Genomic DNA, 13,506 nt, shown 5'->3' with positions numbered 1-13,506 from the left:
TCCACAGTTCAGTTTGTATCACTAAATGAGGTCACTGCATAATTTGCATAACCGAAAGTATTTTTTTGCCTCAATCAGTAAGCTATGGCGGGACCAGTGGCAGCTTTACACCTGACTGGACGCAGAGTGGTGTGGGTCTCCTCTCTGCTCTGACTGCAGCTGAGACTGCTGCACGAAGCTACTGTGAGACTGACGCCTGTGAGTGCTTTGGGGCGGGGTAGGTGCTCATGGATGCACCTGCTGCTCGTTGAGGACAGTAACTGCAGAAGGATACGTGCTTTCATGTCAGCCTCCAAAAGTCACCAGGGAAAGTCGCTAGATTTGTCGCTAGTCTGTTTTGACGAAACAATATTTGGAAAGTGGCCAGATTTAGCGAGCGAGTTGCCAAGTTGGCAACGCTCATCTCTGTCAGTGGGGAAAAAAATGCCTCCTGCTTTACTTGATGTGCAAGCTCTGAACCGCACAAAACACACACCCTGAACCATGACACGGGGCAAAAGACTCATTATCATTGCTATTTTTTTAATAAAGGGTTAGGAAAAATAATGGAAAATGCTAAATATTTACAAAAGAGTTGTCAACACAGCATTCAACCAAAGTCATGTCAGGTCAGTTGGGCTAATGTTTCAGCAGTTGGAGGAGGGCTGAAGGGAAAGGCAGGTGGTTCAATGTCTCAAACCAATGACCACATCAGTGAAATCATTCATTAAATATCAGAGAGGCTCCTTTAAGCACAAAAAGGTTTTGACACAATGAACCCCTGGGCGCTTGAGAGGCACCATCATGGCATGAGTGGAAAAAGGATAATTATGAAAAATAGGACACACACAGACACACACACAAAGTGTTTCTGAGCAGATGCTGGCTGACAGGTTTGAATTTGTGCTGGTGAAAAGGTGACTTAACACAAAGCACTCTAGTCAACAGCAGTGAATTTCCTTACCCTTAATATCACCTTCCCTCTGTGTGTGTGTGTGTGTGTGTGTCCAGTTTTTCATTATTATCCATTTTCCAGTCTGACATTAGCAGCTGTTGAACTGTGTGCCTTTTTACTTTACATACTTGACAGATGTCTGTGGTTTCACTATACTCGTAAGGACAAAATTTGCAATACACACTATTCTCTTGCACACACATGCACACCTACTTATGCCTTGAAAGAAAAAACACACAAAGTTGCATCAGTTTACATACTGTTGGTAAAGAAAATGATACAAATGACCACTTCATGACTTCAAATCTTGCTTTACAAACATAAACTAGGAAGTCTCACTAACAGAACCCAACAAACTTGTGACAGGGCACACTCTACTCACGCACAAACACACACATTGATATTAAGTTTATGAGGTTATGTTTTTTGTCTACTTGTTGTTACTTCATGGAAAACAATATCAAGATATGAGTTTTGGTCTTCCCTGAAACACAGAGTTACACAGAACTAGTGCAGCACTGTGGACTCCCTCAGGGCTAAGGAGGAGGGACCCTTCACAGTAATTAGTTATGTCATCAAATTGTTTTGTAACACAGACGTGACACCACTCAACATCTAAGAGGATGTTAACCAGTGTAACTTTCAGAAGACTGAGACGAACGAAGACAGAACTTATCGAAAAAAGCTGTAGTATTGTTTGGTTGCGACACTATTGATGGTAGAGGAGTGAGTGTTGGTGCGTGTGGGTTAGGGAGCACCGATTGAAGATACAGGTCAGTGCTTGTGTTCTACAATAGAATAATGCCACTTTACTAGAGCTGATGCCGACAATGCTTGTCATAAGTGCAACAAGTCGTTTGCACCTAAAAGAGGAAACCAGTAATATTTTTAAGCACATAGCAGTAAAGCCTCTTCTATGTCATATCTGCAATGTCACAAAGTGATTTAAATTTTCACAATATGATCAGATTATGACCACTTGGCTTGTAACAGTGTATGTCAACAAAAACAGTCAGTAAACAACTACTAACACCCTCTCTCAGTCAATAAAACCTTCTCAAAACTCCATTCATTGTAAGTGGCTGCATACCTTGCATCCTAAAGCTTTGAAAACACAGAATTGGGAGCACAATTTGCATTTTCCTCTCAACCCCTCCTTTTTCTTGTGCTTGTGGATGATTGATGACTCATCCAGAAAGACTAATGGGAACACAGTCCAAGACATACATATTACATAATAAAGCAAAACTAAGGATGGGAACTGATAGAAATTTAATGCTACCATCACTGATTTGAATTATTTGTATGAGTCTTTATGGATTCTCTTATTGATTACAATCAATAAGGCTCCTTTTTCCCCCCACTGAGGGGGAGAAAGCCTGTGTTTCAGGCTGCAGAACGTGGCACCTTAACAGCAGTTAGTGTTTGTGGCACTTGGTGCAAGGTTAGGCAAAGGCATCTATACAAATGTTTTATTAACAATTATCTTGTGTGTATATATATATATCTTTGAAAGCTAGCAAGCAGCAATTGGCATGACGGTAGACGGCTATGGTACCACCTGAAACATACCAATAACTGAAAGTACTTCCTCACAGGATGCCGACCGGTCAAGCACATGGCTGTGAGCCTTGATAGATTAGTGAGTTTCTAATGCAGCAATAATATAGCTGCTGCTCAAGCTGTTGCTACGCCAAGCTTCAAAACCTCTTTTCCTTTTAGTGGCCATGTTCAGTGCCATGCTCTGAATGATACTTCAGATACGGCCATGACTACAGCAGCCAACAAAATGGAAAGGTTTCTTTTTTACAAAAGCAGTTTGTGCGCAATAGCGATAAAATATTTTCACACATCCACAGCTTCTCTTCAGGGAAGATTTGTGAGTCTGACAATGATTTATCCATGCTGAAATGCTATACAAAGTAAAACAGAAGTAAATCACAGAGAACAAGACAAATCTCAGTGGCTGTAAAACAAGGAAATGCTATTACATCACATCTGTGCTGCTTTTCACCTGAAGTAACCTCTACTGTGTGCATTATCCATGTGTCACAGCTGAGATATTGAAAGCTCTGGGTGTGTAAGGCGTGGTATCATCCATCTGCTGCTCAGCTGCACTCTGCAGATTTAGATGTTCATCTTTTTTTACATCTCATCCCCACCTCCTTTAGCTTGGTACACTGCCTGTGCCTTTATTCTGGTCCCCCACCACCCCCCCGCTCTCCATTCTGAATCAAGATCTCATTTATCAATGTCAACAGTGGCTGTTAGTCTCGCCTGCCTCACCTCACGCTTCTCTCAACAGATACCAATTTCAAAGTGTAACAGACTACCAACATATTCTACTTCAATGGTTAAATTTCTTGTGATTTTTATCTTGCAAAAGTATGATAGGAAATTTAAAGTATGTGGAGGAAAATGTGTGCAGGTGGGTTCTGTCAACAATGGTTTTTCCTCTGTACAGTGGAAGCTTGTTTATTTAATTTTTGAACATCAGTTTTCATTATTTACTGTTTATCCTAGTTGAATGTTATAAATTTGAAATTGCCACTGTTAAATGTAGAGTAGGAGATTTTGAAAACTCAGTGAGAGTCAGCCAGATTTCGAAAGTAAACACACGCTTTATTTCGGAGCTCACCCCGATCTCATGCATTACCTGAAGACGAGCTGCAGTCTGTGCCATCATGCATACCTCTCTGGTGCACGCAGAGCAGGAAGAGAGTGACAACCAGCCAATACTCAGCGCAGGGTCGTCCCGGAGGATTGGCTGATGTTTTTAGCATTTTATAGCTTCCACAGATGATTAATATTCTTCGTTTTAATGCTAATAACTTATTGGTTGCTATCGGATTGTAAAGAGAAGTTACACGAATTTAACAAAAAGTGCATCAGAATGAAATCTCCTACCCTACCTTTAAGGTTAGACATCATATAACAGGGTTTGCACATTGGGTATGCAAATTCATTCATATTTTTGCTCCTTAGCTCTCATTACAGGTTGTGCAGACGAAAAAAACAGCATGTTACTTGAGATGAAAATGATCAGAAATATTTACCTAAACCCACACTACTCTCTTGCAAGTATACATTTTTCTCAGTGTAGCAGTGATTTAAAAAAATCTAAAAAATATGTTTTCACCAGTGAAATATCAACTTTCTGAAATGCAATTAAAATCATCACAATTCACACAAGACACATAAAGCACCCATTGTCAAATGCATAAGGGGACGCTCCAACCAGTGTTCATTACCATTATGTCAGAAGTAACCTGACAACAACAACAAATTTCGAGGTCCCCCACCTGGCCTGGGGACCAAAGCAGTTGCCTGCCCACAGCAGGAAAAAGGTCAAAATCAAGGTCATATATTCCAACATCTCACTAGAAGCTTTGTGTTTAATCCTATCAGAAGCAGACACGGTGGATTTGTATTATCAGAAAAAAATTCAATCAAGGTTCAGTTTGCATTCAACTTTTGACTCCAAGCTCCCTCACTGCCACACATACACACACACACACACACAAGTTAAAACTCCTTCCACAATACTGTCTTGGTGAGAGGCAGAAAATCCCGGCAGCACCGGTGAGCACGCTGTCAGTGCTGTCATTGTGCTGCATCTCCTCAGAAAGAGACTCTGACTTCATTAACATGCTACAGAATGTAAATCAATAACTTCCACTAAGTTTTGCATGAAGTGCAACTCATTGAAGCACTTACTGGCATTGGAAGAAAAGTTACTTCAGCTACCTGCCAAATGTTTCCATTGCTCTCATGCCTCCATTCCCTGCAGAATGATGTCATAATAAATATGTAATATACCGTAATAACTTCAACTCAGCTCTTATTATCATCTGAGAGATATACAATAACATGCTATATTCATTTCTATAGGACATACAGTATATTCTTTTTCCTTCCACAGTTAAAGTCAAGTGTGAGGGTCAGCCATAAAACAGACTGATGGAAACCAACCAAGCTTCAGGTCCAACATTATAGAAGCCCTCACACTTCTTGCTCAAAATGTAAAATGGTGTGTCAGCATCATTCAATAGGAGCTTCAATTTGAGTGTGATGTATCAAAGCTTTCACTTCTAATGGGCATATTGTCATACGATAAGCATTCTTGAACAACGCGGCCTCCTGATACAGCACTCTGTCTGCTTACTGGCATCTTGAGTCTACAGCTCCACCAGCGCCAACCACACGTTTACATCTACCAAACTCTGAATAGCACATCACCACAAATCTGAGATCTACAGCAGCATTCTTACCTTTCTGTAGACAATCATGTTGGGGGAGTCATCATCTGGGTCCACAATGCTCATGGACCTCATGGACAGCAGAGGCCGAGTCGGGGTCGCCTGGACATCCTCCTTCGGCTCTTCTGATCCTTCAGAAGAGTCACGTGCTTCCACAGGGCCTGGCTGCTGCTCCTCTTCCTCCTCTTCCTTCTGCTGCTGCAGCTGCTGCTGCTGAGGTGCCTCAGCCATCACTACACTCTCCCTTTCAGTGTCCCCCTGACAAGTTATCCTCTCTTCTTTATCAGTGGCAGACTTCGTCTGCCTCCTCTACGTCCTCCTGTTCTCTCCCCTCAGTGTCTAGAAGCTGCTGTAGGGAGAGGGAGAGGGAGATGAATTAGACGGCACGACTCACCGCTGGGCGCCAGCCTCCATCTCTCTGACTTTTTTTTTCTTAGTCGCCTGTCAGCAGGCACAGGATGGATGAAATGAAGGCATCATAAATTCTCCCAGTTTTCTCTGTTATCTGTCCTCTGCTATTCTTCCTGGTCCCCTGTTCACAAGAGATTGAAGGACCAGAAGAGTATAATGCAGCATGTAAAGTGTTGTTTTTCCTTTTATAAGGTAAGTAGCTAATGACACAATGTGTTCAGCTACTTACTTTATGAATCATATTCCCATCAATCTGTACACAAAAATAGCAGTTTTTTTACTGTTATTTCTTGAACAAGCTTTTTTATAACACTTTTTCATGCTTTTGGAACACCTATGTTTCGGTACCACATACATTATATGATTCCATACTATCCATGTACAGACCCACACAGCATCCCATTACTCTGCTATCGTCTGATGGCCTGACAGCTGTCAAAATATTGTTGTCTGAGGAGAGATGAGCTGAGATTAGGTGGAAGGAGGAGGAGAGGAGAGCATAGGAGGATTCTGCATGCAGCTCTCTGTAGTCTTTCCCCCTCTGTCAGACTGCAGCTGCTTCACTGTCCCTGCATATTTCATCTCAAACATAAGCTGGGAACAAGTGTCCTCTGGTTAAATAACAAGACAATAGCCCTCCCCCCATCAAAACATCAGAGCATAATCATCCAATGACAGCTGCTGTCTTTACTGATAGCATGAAATGTAAATCTTATCCAACGACTGTATTTTTTTAAAAAGTTTACATTCTTCTTCTTCTTCTCTCGCACTGTTAATCTGACTGCTCTGTTGCAATGTGAAAACATTTCCACAAGCCAGTTACAGCAAGGGAACCAGAACCAGAGAAGGTTGTAGCTGTGGGATGTTTTTTTTGTTGACCATTTAACCAGAATGATTTAATCAATAATTTCAGAAACACCTGAGGTATGACAAGAAGATCAATACCCATAGTAAAACAGAAAAGATAAAGCTAATGCTGTAAGAGTGGAAACAAGAGAAAACAGGACTGCAGCGTCTCGACTGTGAGACTGACAAAGACCGACCATCATTTTACATTATTTTACATTTTAAGCTGAAGTCTTGGGCAGGCTCTGAGATGTAGTGGAAACATGCTGTGTGTGTGTGTGTGTTTGTGTGTGTGTGTGTGTGTGTGTTTGCTTCTGGCACAGGCATTTAGCTCCAAGTCATCTGGCTCTTTAGATCAATACTCTCATCAGCCAGCTGTTCGTGTGTATTTGAATGTGTGCAACAACATACAAGCTGTGTGTTTGCATGTGTGTGTGTGTGTGTGAGCCTCAAAGGCCTGCTTCATGTGAAGAAAAGACAATGCAGCATTTATCAGAAAAGAATTGAAAGGATCAATGGCCTTTATAACCGACTGGTTCATCTATGTAACACCAAACCTGCAACTCAGGGGGGGAATGTGTTAAGTCACATGCATCCCTGAAATCAATACCGCCAACTCTTCATTTTGCATATCAATGAAATGCTCAGGCTGAACACTGATCATCTGATCGGCCTGGATCATGTGGTGATGTAGATGTTTACTGTCTTTTGTTAGACAAATTGCTCCTAAGAATTTTTACAACACACATCTGAATTTGATACCTCACGATGTATCACAAAACAAGATGAATGAGAGGATATAACATGAGGGAATGAAAGAGACCAAACAGCATCTTTCTCCTCACCTGGGTTTGTTGTTATCATGCCGTTCAAAAGGCATTATCACCACACATCTTTTCATGACCAGCTTGACTACCAACAACCTTTCCCCTTACACCAAGGAATGCTGATTTTATGTAGAAGGGCTAAGCAAGCCCTGCTCAACAATCTACCCTTTAGGAATGCTAACAGGCTTGTTTCAGAATGAATAAAGCAGACTTCCTATGTAATCTGCTGGTTTTATCACTGCAAATGAACCTGACTGCTAATCCTTTGGAGGTGAACATTCCTTTAAGTGGCCTCATTTCCATTCTCAGTGCATGCTGTGCTGACAGGAAGTAGATGCTGAGTGAGATTTCTTGCTGTTTCTGAAGTCTGTGCTATCCTTTCCCCTCTGGACCCTCCATGGTGCAACACATACTGCCGGCGTTTCCTTAACCACCCATCACCATCACACCCCCAGGCAAGGCCGGGTAAGAACGTCTGGCTGTTTTTACACTGAGGTACGGCTGCAAATCAAGGACACACATGGACTCAGGAGACATGCATCTCTACGCACAGAGAGTCATACAGTACATACTGATGGGCTCTGTTGCAGAAAATATGTCAATTACTATTGGCTGTGAGGGAAGCTTAATATGTCTGATTTGAATCAAATACATCACATTAAAAGCTTAAATTACGGTTGACACTAAAAGACCTCTCACAAGACATGCAGTTGTTAGCAACACTCAGTAAACTGTAGAAGTAGTGTGGTAGTCAAGTCCACACCGACCGAGACTAAGACATGACCTGATACCACAGTGTGCCAAGAGCCAGATTTAAGGGTTCAAGACCAAAACTGTGCTGAGCCTAAGTGTGAGAGAGAGAGAGAGAGAGAGAGAGACAGAGTCACACCTGACATATTTAAAAGTGCTTTTGTCGCTGGTCGGTGTATAACCAAGCTCCATTGTGTCACATCTAGCTCTCTCAGACAGTTTTGACATGTTCAGCTTGTTGACCCATCAAAACAAAAAGATGATCTTACAGGTTTAATCCCTGACAGCTCCAGTGCAAACAAAGTTTAGTGAGTGGTGCTAGAAAATAAATATTTTTTGTCATCGACATGACAAGGGATGCTGTCATTTGCTGCTTGATGGTATATGGGAGAAGCCACAGAGCATTCCTCCCACAAAGTCATTGAAAGCTACTAACAGAAATTTTCAGGTTGTCAAAGTTGGCAAAAACTTTGACTTGGGACTTCGATTCAGTTCAGTTATACTATCAAAGTTTTTCGGAAATGTCTCCTTGAGTTGGACTGTTCCAGGCTGTCCCCAAAAGTGAACACACATTAAAATAAACTTTTAGCTTAGCGTAGGCAAAAGGACCCTTTCAGAAGGAAAGGAGTTGCTGGAAGGACTGATGCACAGAAAATCAACATAATTGTTTAATAAATTTAAGAGAACAGCACTTTGATTATTGTTGTTTGGCAATTTATGTCAAGAAAAATGTTTCTAACATTTTTTTATGTGTGGTTATTTGTTACACATAGTATTTGTGTAGATTATACACAAAAGATGATGGCAACAAAGTGACAATTAATATTATTGTGTAAGTCCTATGGTGCAAACTAAATCTTACATTTTCAGACTTTATGTTTGTTGTATGTTTAAATCTACTCAATTATATTACGTGTCACTTTGTTGTTTAAGGCTGGGCCAGGTGCTCCAGTGCCTCCCCCTCACAGCGCATGCAGTGGTAGCCCATGGTAGTTGTGATGTCATAGCAGCCCAGGCTGTGGTAAAAGTCTAGAGAGGACTTGTTCCAGTTAAGGATGGTGAAGTTGAGCTCGTTGCAGCCGGCAGTCAGGCCCAGCTACATGAAGACAGATGTGAATTACACACAAATCAATGCACATGGATAAGACCCACTTTGTATATTAGTGCTTTGTTGTGGTACTCACTTGTGCTACTTTGCTCATAAGTGCTTTGCCAATGCCCTCCCCTGCAAAACAGGTACCACAGATTATATGGAATTTCCTGCACATTTTATTTGTAATTTAATTTTGTATTCGTGTCATGTCTGTACCTCTGAACTCAGGCATCACATACAAGTCCTCCATATAAACAGCTCTGCCCGAAAACGAGCTGTAGGTGTAGAAGTACAGTGCATAGCCTATCTTTGTTTGGCCTGAAAGCAAAAATCAGCTTTATGAATCTCTTCTTCAAGAGGAGAGTATAATTAATATTTTTTTTTCTTCAATAAAAATTCAGACCTTCTTTGGTTTTGTGCCGCTCTGGCACCTCAGCGATGAGCCCGTGAAACAGCGGGTTCTTGGAGAAACCGTCTTGCTCCAGATCTGTAAATCAAATGAAAACAGAGCAACTTTAACACAGCAGACTGAAATTTGAGGTTACATGTTACATAGTGGTTGATGATACTGATTACTTCCACATCATGATCATTTGATTTTATCTTGTTTTTTTATGAGTGTATGTAGGTTTTTTTTTTACAGTCAGTACCACTCTGAGTGATTTTCACATGCTCTGCCAATTTCTCATATTCAGCTAGCTCCTGTGGAAAAATCAGAAATAAAAGCATCATTTAGAAGCAGCCAATCAGCCTGTAATCACATCAAGTGCTGACATATACATTCACATCTGTCACAGCGCAGTCCTGCCAATAATACTTCAAAAATGTTTATGCATAGATCACTGACATCATTACACAGAGTGTGTGCCGAGAACAAGCAGCGAGACCTGTCAAACCAGCGCTCTGAGAACAAAGTGGCATTTAAATTTCTTCTTGGAGCGCTGAGCAAAAACAAGTTTCTCTGTTCTCCAATACGTGACATGCTTTAGCGCGACCGGCTGACCGTGTAGGTAGCTGTTACCCGCTGCTTCCCAGCTCTGTCCTCTAGTTCCAAATATGGTAACTTCTGGCTCCAAAATGTCATGATTGCAACCGGCAAGTATAATCGAGTATTCATAATGGGTTCAATCAACCAACTGGGTGGCTTCACGATGGCCACGTCCCTCTTTTATATACGGTCTATGGAGCAGCTGGACTGCACGCATGCATGTGTCCACTCACCATGATCATCCGCAACATGTCCTTGCAGTCCTCCACGTTGGCTGCCCGGATCGAGAACTTCATGTCGGGGAACATGCAGGTGATGCTCACAGTGCTGCGGAGCCGCTGGTAACTAACGTGTATGAGTGTGTGTGTGTGTGAGCAGGGCCAGCCCTAACCAAATTTGGCGCCCTAGGCAAGATTTTAGGTAGCGCCCCATTGCATCGCAGTAAATTCCACTGCTAGTGTACATATACATATACACATACTCTTTTACTTGAGGAATGTCTTCTTGTGACACTATCCTGACAGAGATCTGCTTCTTATGACTCAGATCAGGGGTGCAGTCTAAAATAATGGAGAAATATTGTCGCAATGTGTTTCTATTGTTTTAGAACTGATGGACTATCAGTTCATTTTGGATTGTTTTGCCAAATAATGTACATGGCTGCCAGCTCCAATTTCCACTACTGGAGCAACAGAAGGTCCGCTTGATGCTGCTGCATCAGTGCTGGGTGGTGCTGCTGAGGTGGAGGTGACAGGAGGATTTGCAATGGTGGGACTGAGGAACCTCAGCAGTGCATCTGAAGACAGAAGAGCAGTATGTGACAGCAGTCTAATAATAAACACATGATTTCAAGAATAAAATGAAATGAAATCATATAAATGAAACACCTAGACACATGCATGATGTAGACTATTCTGTATAATATGCAGTGTACGTTCTCTGATACAAATTATATTAGTAATTCATATATTAGTTTCATATAATATTTCAATGTTATTGTCATTACAGTGAAATGCTAATTAGCAGAATGCAAATAATCAGTAAACTGCAGTATAATACAGCATGTGGGGATGCTAAGTTATGATGTGCACTTTAACACTGATGTAAAGTTTAACATGATAAACGCACTTTGGACTATATGGACCGTAACACAACAAACAGCTATGAAGAGCATTTTGATTGACTATAACAAGCTGGGAAACCGTCAGATAACCATGTCGATGCAATAAGACCTGCTGAATAGATCTCATGTTAGCATGTTTGCATGAGGAAGGAATGATGGGGAGTTACATGACTATTGACATAACAAATAGGCCCTTCCCTTCTATAACATTAGCTGACGTTTAAACAAACAGACAGCGCTAGCTATTTACTGAGTTATTCAAGAAAAGAAATAATGTCATTGACATCATCTTTACCGTAACATTACCTCTGTCTTTTTTCCTTCTCTTCTTTCCTTTTATTCCTCTCATCCAACAGAGGGAGCGGCATGGACACATAGTTACCTCAACTTATGTCTGTTTCACAACGCTTCAATAGCTCGCAGAGTTAATACACAGCAGCCACAAATTATCAATACATGTCAGAATAACTACATTATGGATTAAACAGCGCAGCTAGCAAGGTGACGAACAGCTAAAGTTAGCAGGGAAATTACGACTCCAGATTTACAGTGTGCTGTATAACGTCAGATATAAGCTAACAGATAGCAGAGCTGATAAGCTAATTTTTGTTAAATATAGTATAAGCGAGAACTTTTATTAAAGGTTTTAGAGCCTTTTAATCCTTTTAGTTAAAGGCTCACAGCTAGCTTAGCTAACGCCACTTTACACGTAGCTTCAGTTTACCTGTCTTGGTGGTTCCTGTGAAGGTGTCCATTAAAGTTCACTGTTTGTTGCAAAACCTACACACTGCTGTGTGTTTTCGCCTGTTTCGTGCTTTGGGAAATTAAACTTAATGCTGCCGTTTACGTAAAAAAACGTAAAAAAAACTACCCGGTGAGATTGAGGAAAATATTTAGTTTGGGTTAAAACAGGCTCTTTCACAACAATTCACACATTTTATGGGCTAAAACTCTCCCATCTGCAACAAGCTTTACCTGAGGTAACACATTTTACATGCACATAATCAACACCACCACAGGAGGGCGCCAGATGTGTCACCACCTCCTTAAAAAATTAACCAATGACCAGATTTGGTCATGTTGTTGATGACCTTAGTCATGCAGGGATGCTGTTACACTGAAAGGATGTCTCCCAAACTGCTGCCACAACATCACAACCACTTCATGCAGGAACTGTTTATTATTTATTAAAACAGACTCTGACCAAAACTATGAAAAAGAAAGTCCTAATTTATGTTCAGTCCACACAAAGAGACCTGAATCCCATATTTATCCTGATAAAACGAAACATGCTTTAAATGTGGCCCTAATCGTATTATAAAATTGGAGATTAAAAATACTGATTCTCTCCACTCCCAAACACCTGCCCCATAATCCCCCTCTCTCAAACACACACACACACACACACACTCTGTCACTTTTACTGTACAGCAGTATGCACAGACACGCCTCACTCTCACTCATTTAGTGCACTTCTTCTGTTACCAAACTGTCTAATTGTCTCTTTCAATCACACAACATCCACCTCTGTGGCGCGCACACACACACACACACACTTTGCAGATACACCGTGCAGCTACTGTACCAGCATCCAGCCTCAGCGCATCGCTGCACTCGTTGCGTTAAAGCGCAACAACAATCCAGGTTTCTCTCACACATCTTCTGTGGGATAAACCATATTAACACACACACGCACACACACACACAACATATACATTTCACTCTTCACCCTCTCTACATCAGCACATCTTCATCCATCCCTCCTGCTTACCTCAGCGGGCTGCCGGCTTCTTATCGCTCGCTTGGAGCTCCGGAGCCAAGAAGCGGCTTCAGCGCGACCCACCACACAGGAGAGAGAGAGAGAGAGAGAGAGAGAGAGAGCAGGTCTCATACATGTGTGTGTGTGTGCGCATGTGTGTTGTTGATATTTAACTACAGGACTTCAGATCTTGTAAAGTGGAGAAATTGCAGACTTCAAGTGTTCCTTCTCACTGAATGGAACTTCTGAGGGATGTTCAAACCGGGGACCATTTTTCACTCCATTTCATCATCGCTCTGGGATTCCACCTCCCAGCAATTACCCTGTGATTTTACAGGCTTTGTTATCATCTAATGATCGCAGCAGCTTCTTTGTCCTCTCTGCCTCTGCCTCCTTTAGGTCTTCTTTTCATTTGGCTCCACGCCCTCAGCTGGTTAAGTCAACACCAGCAAAGATCTGTATGAGGCCATTCATTCATTTTTGTGAACATTGTTCTGATCATTGACCTGGATAGAG

General features: G+C 41.6%; 2 protein-coding genes across 2 annotated transcripts in view; both read right to left on the bottom strand.

The window, feature by feature from the left end:
• LOC114428578 (regulator of G-protein signaling 6-like) overlaps positions 1-13,070 on the bottom strand; it is a 75,680-nt gene extending 62,610 nt beyond the window's left edge. Inside the window, exons 1-2 of the mRNA XM_028397128.1 lie at positions 13,003-13,070; positions 5,206-5,542 (exon numbers count right to left, since the gene is read on the bottom strand). Of these exons, the coding sequence (XP_028252929.1) occupies positions 5,206-5,424 (219 nt within the window). The 5' untranslated portion in view covers positions 5,425-5,542; positions 13,003-13,070. The remainder of the gene's footprint in view (positions 1-5,205; positions 5,543-13,002) is intronic.
• On the bottom strand, positions 8,956-10,433 carry LOC114428579 (diamine acetyltransferase 2-like). Its single transcript, XM_028397129.1, has 6 exons — positions 10,342-10,433; positions 9,771-9,822; positions 9,524-9,607; positions 9,337-9,438; positions 9,212-9,252; positions 8,956-9,123 (listed from the first exon to the last, which is right to left on the bottom strand). Exons 1-6 carry the CDS (start codon positions 10,414-10,416, stop codon positions 8,956-8,958), a joined length of 522 nt encoding a protein of 173 aa, XP_028252930.1. The 5' UTR covers positions 10,417-10,433.
• Positions 13,071-13,506: the final 436 nt, after the last annotated feature.

The sequence above is a fragment of the Parambassis ranga genome, chromosome 24 (assembly GCF_900634625.1).
Source record: "Parambassis ranga chromosome 24, fParRan2.1, whole genome shotgun sequence".
NCBI classification, from domain to species: domain Eukaryota; kingdom Metazoa; phylum Chordata; class Actinopteri; family Ambassidae; genus Parambassis; species Parambassis ranga.
Note: the sequence above shows the minus strand (reverse complement) of the source record. Positions and strands in the feature narration are given on the sequence as shown.

Bases quoted from the DNA above. Each gene is read 5' to 3' on its own strand.
- LOC114428579 (XM_028397129.1), bottom strand. From the start codon at position 10,416: ATGTTCCCCGACATGAAGTTCTCGATCCGGGCAGCCAACGTGGAGGAC. The intron at 9,823-10,341 runs GTGAGTGGACAC...ATTTTTCCACAG, and splicing joins ACATGTTGCGGATGATCATG to GAGCTAGCTGAATATGAGAA. The intron at 9,439-9,523 runs GTCTGAATTTTT...TTTTGCTTTCAG, and splicing joins GCGGCACAAAACCAAAGAAG to GCCAAACAAAGATAGGCTAT.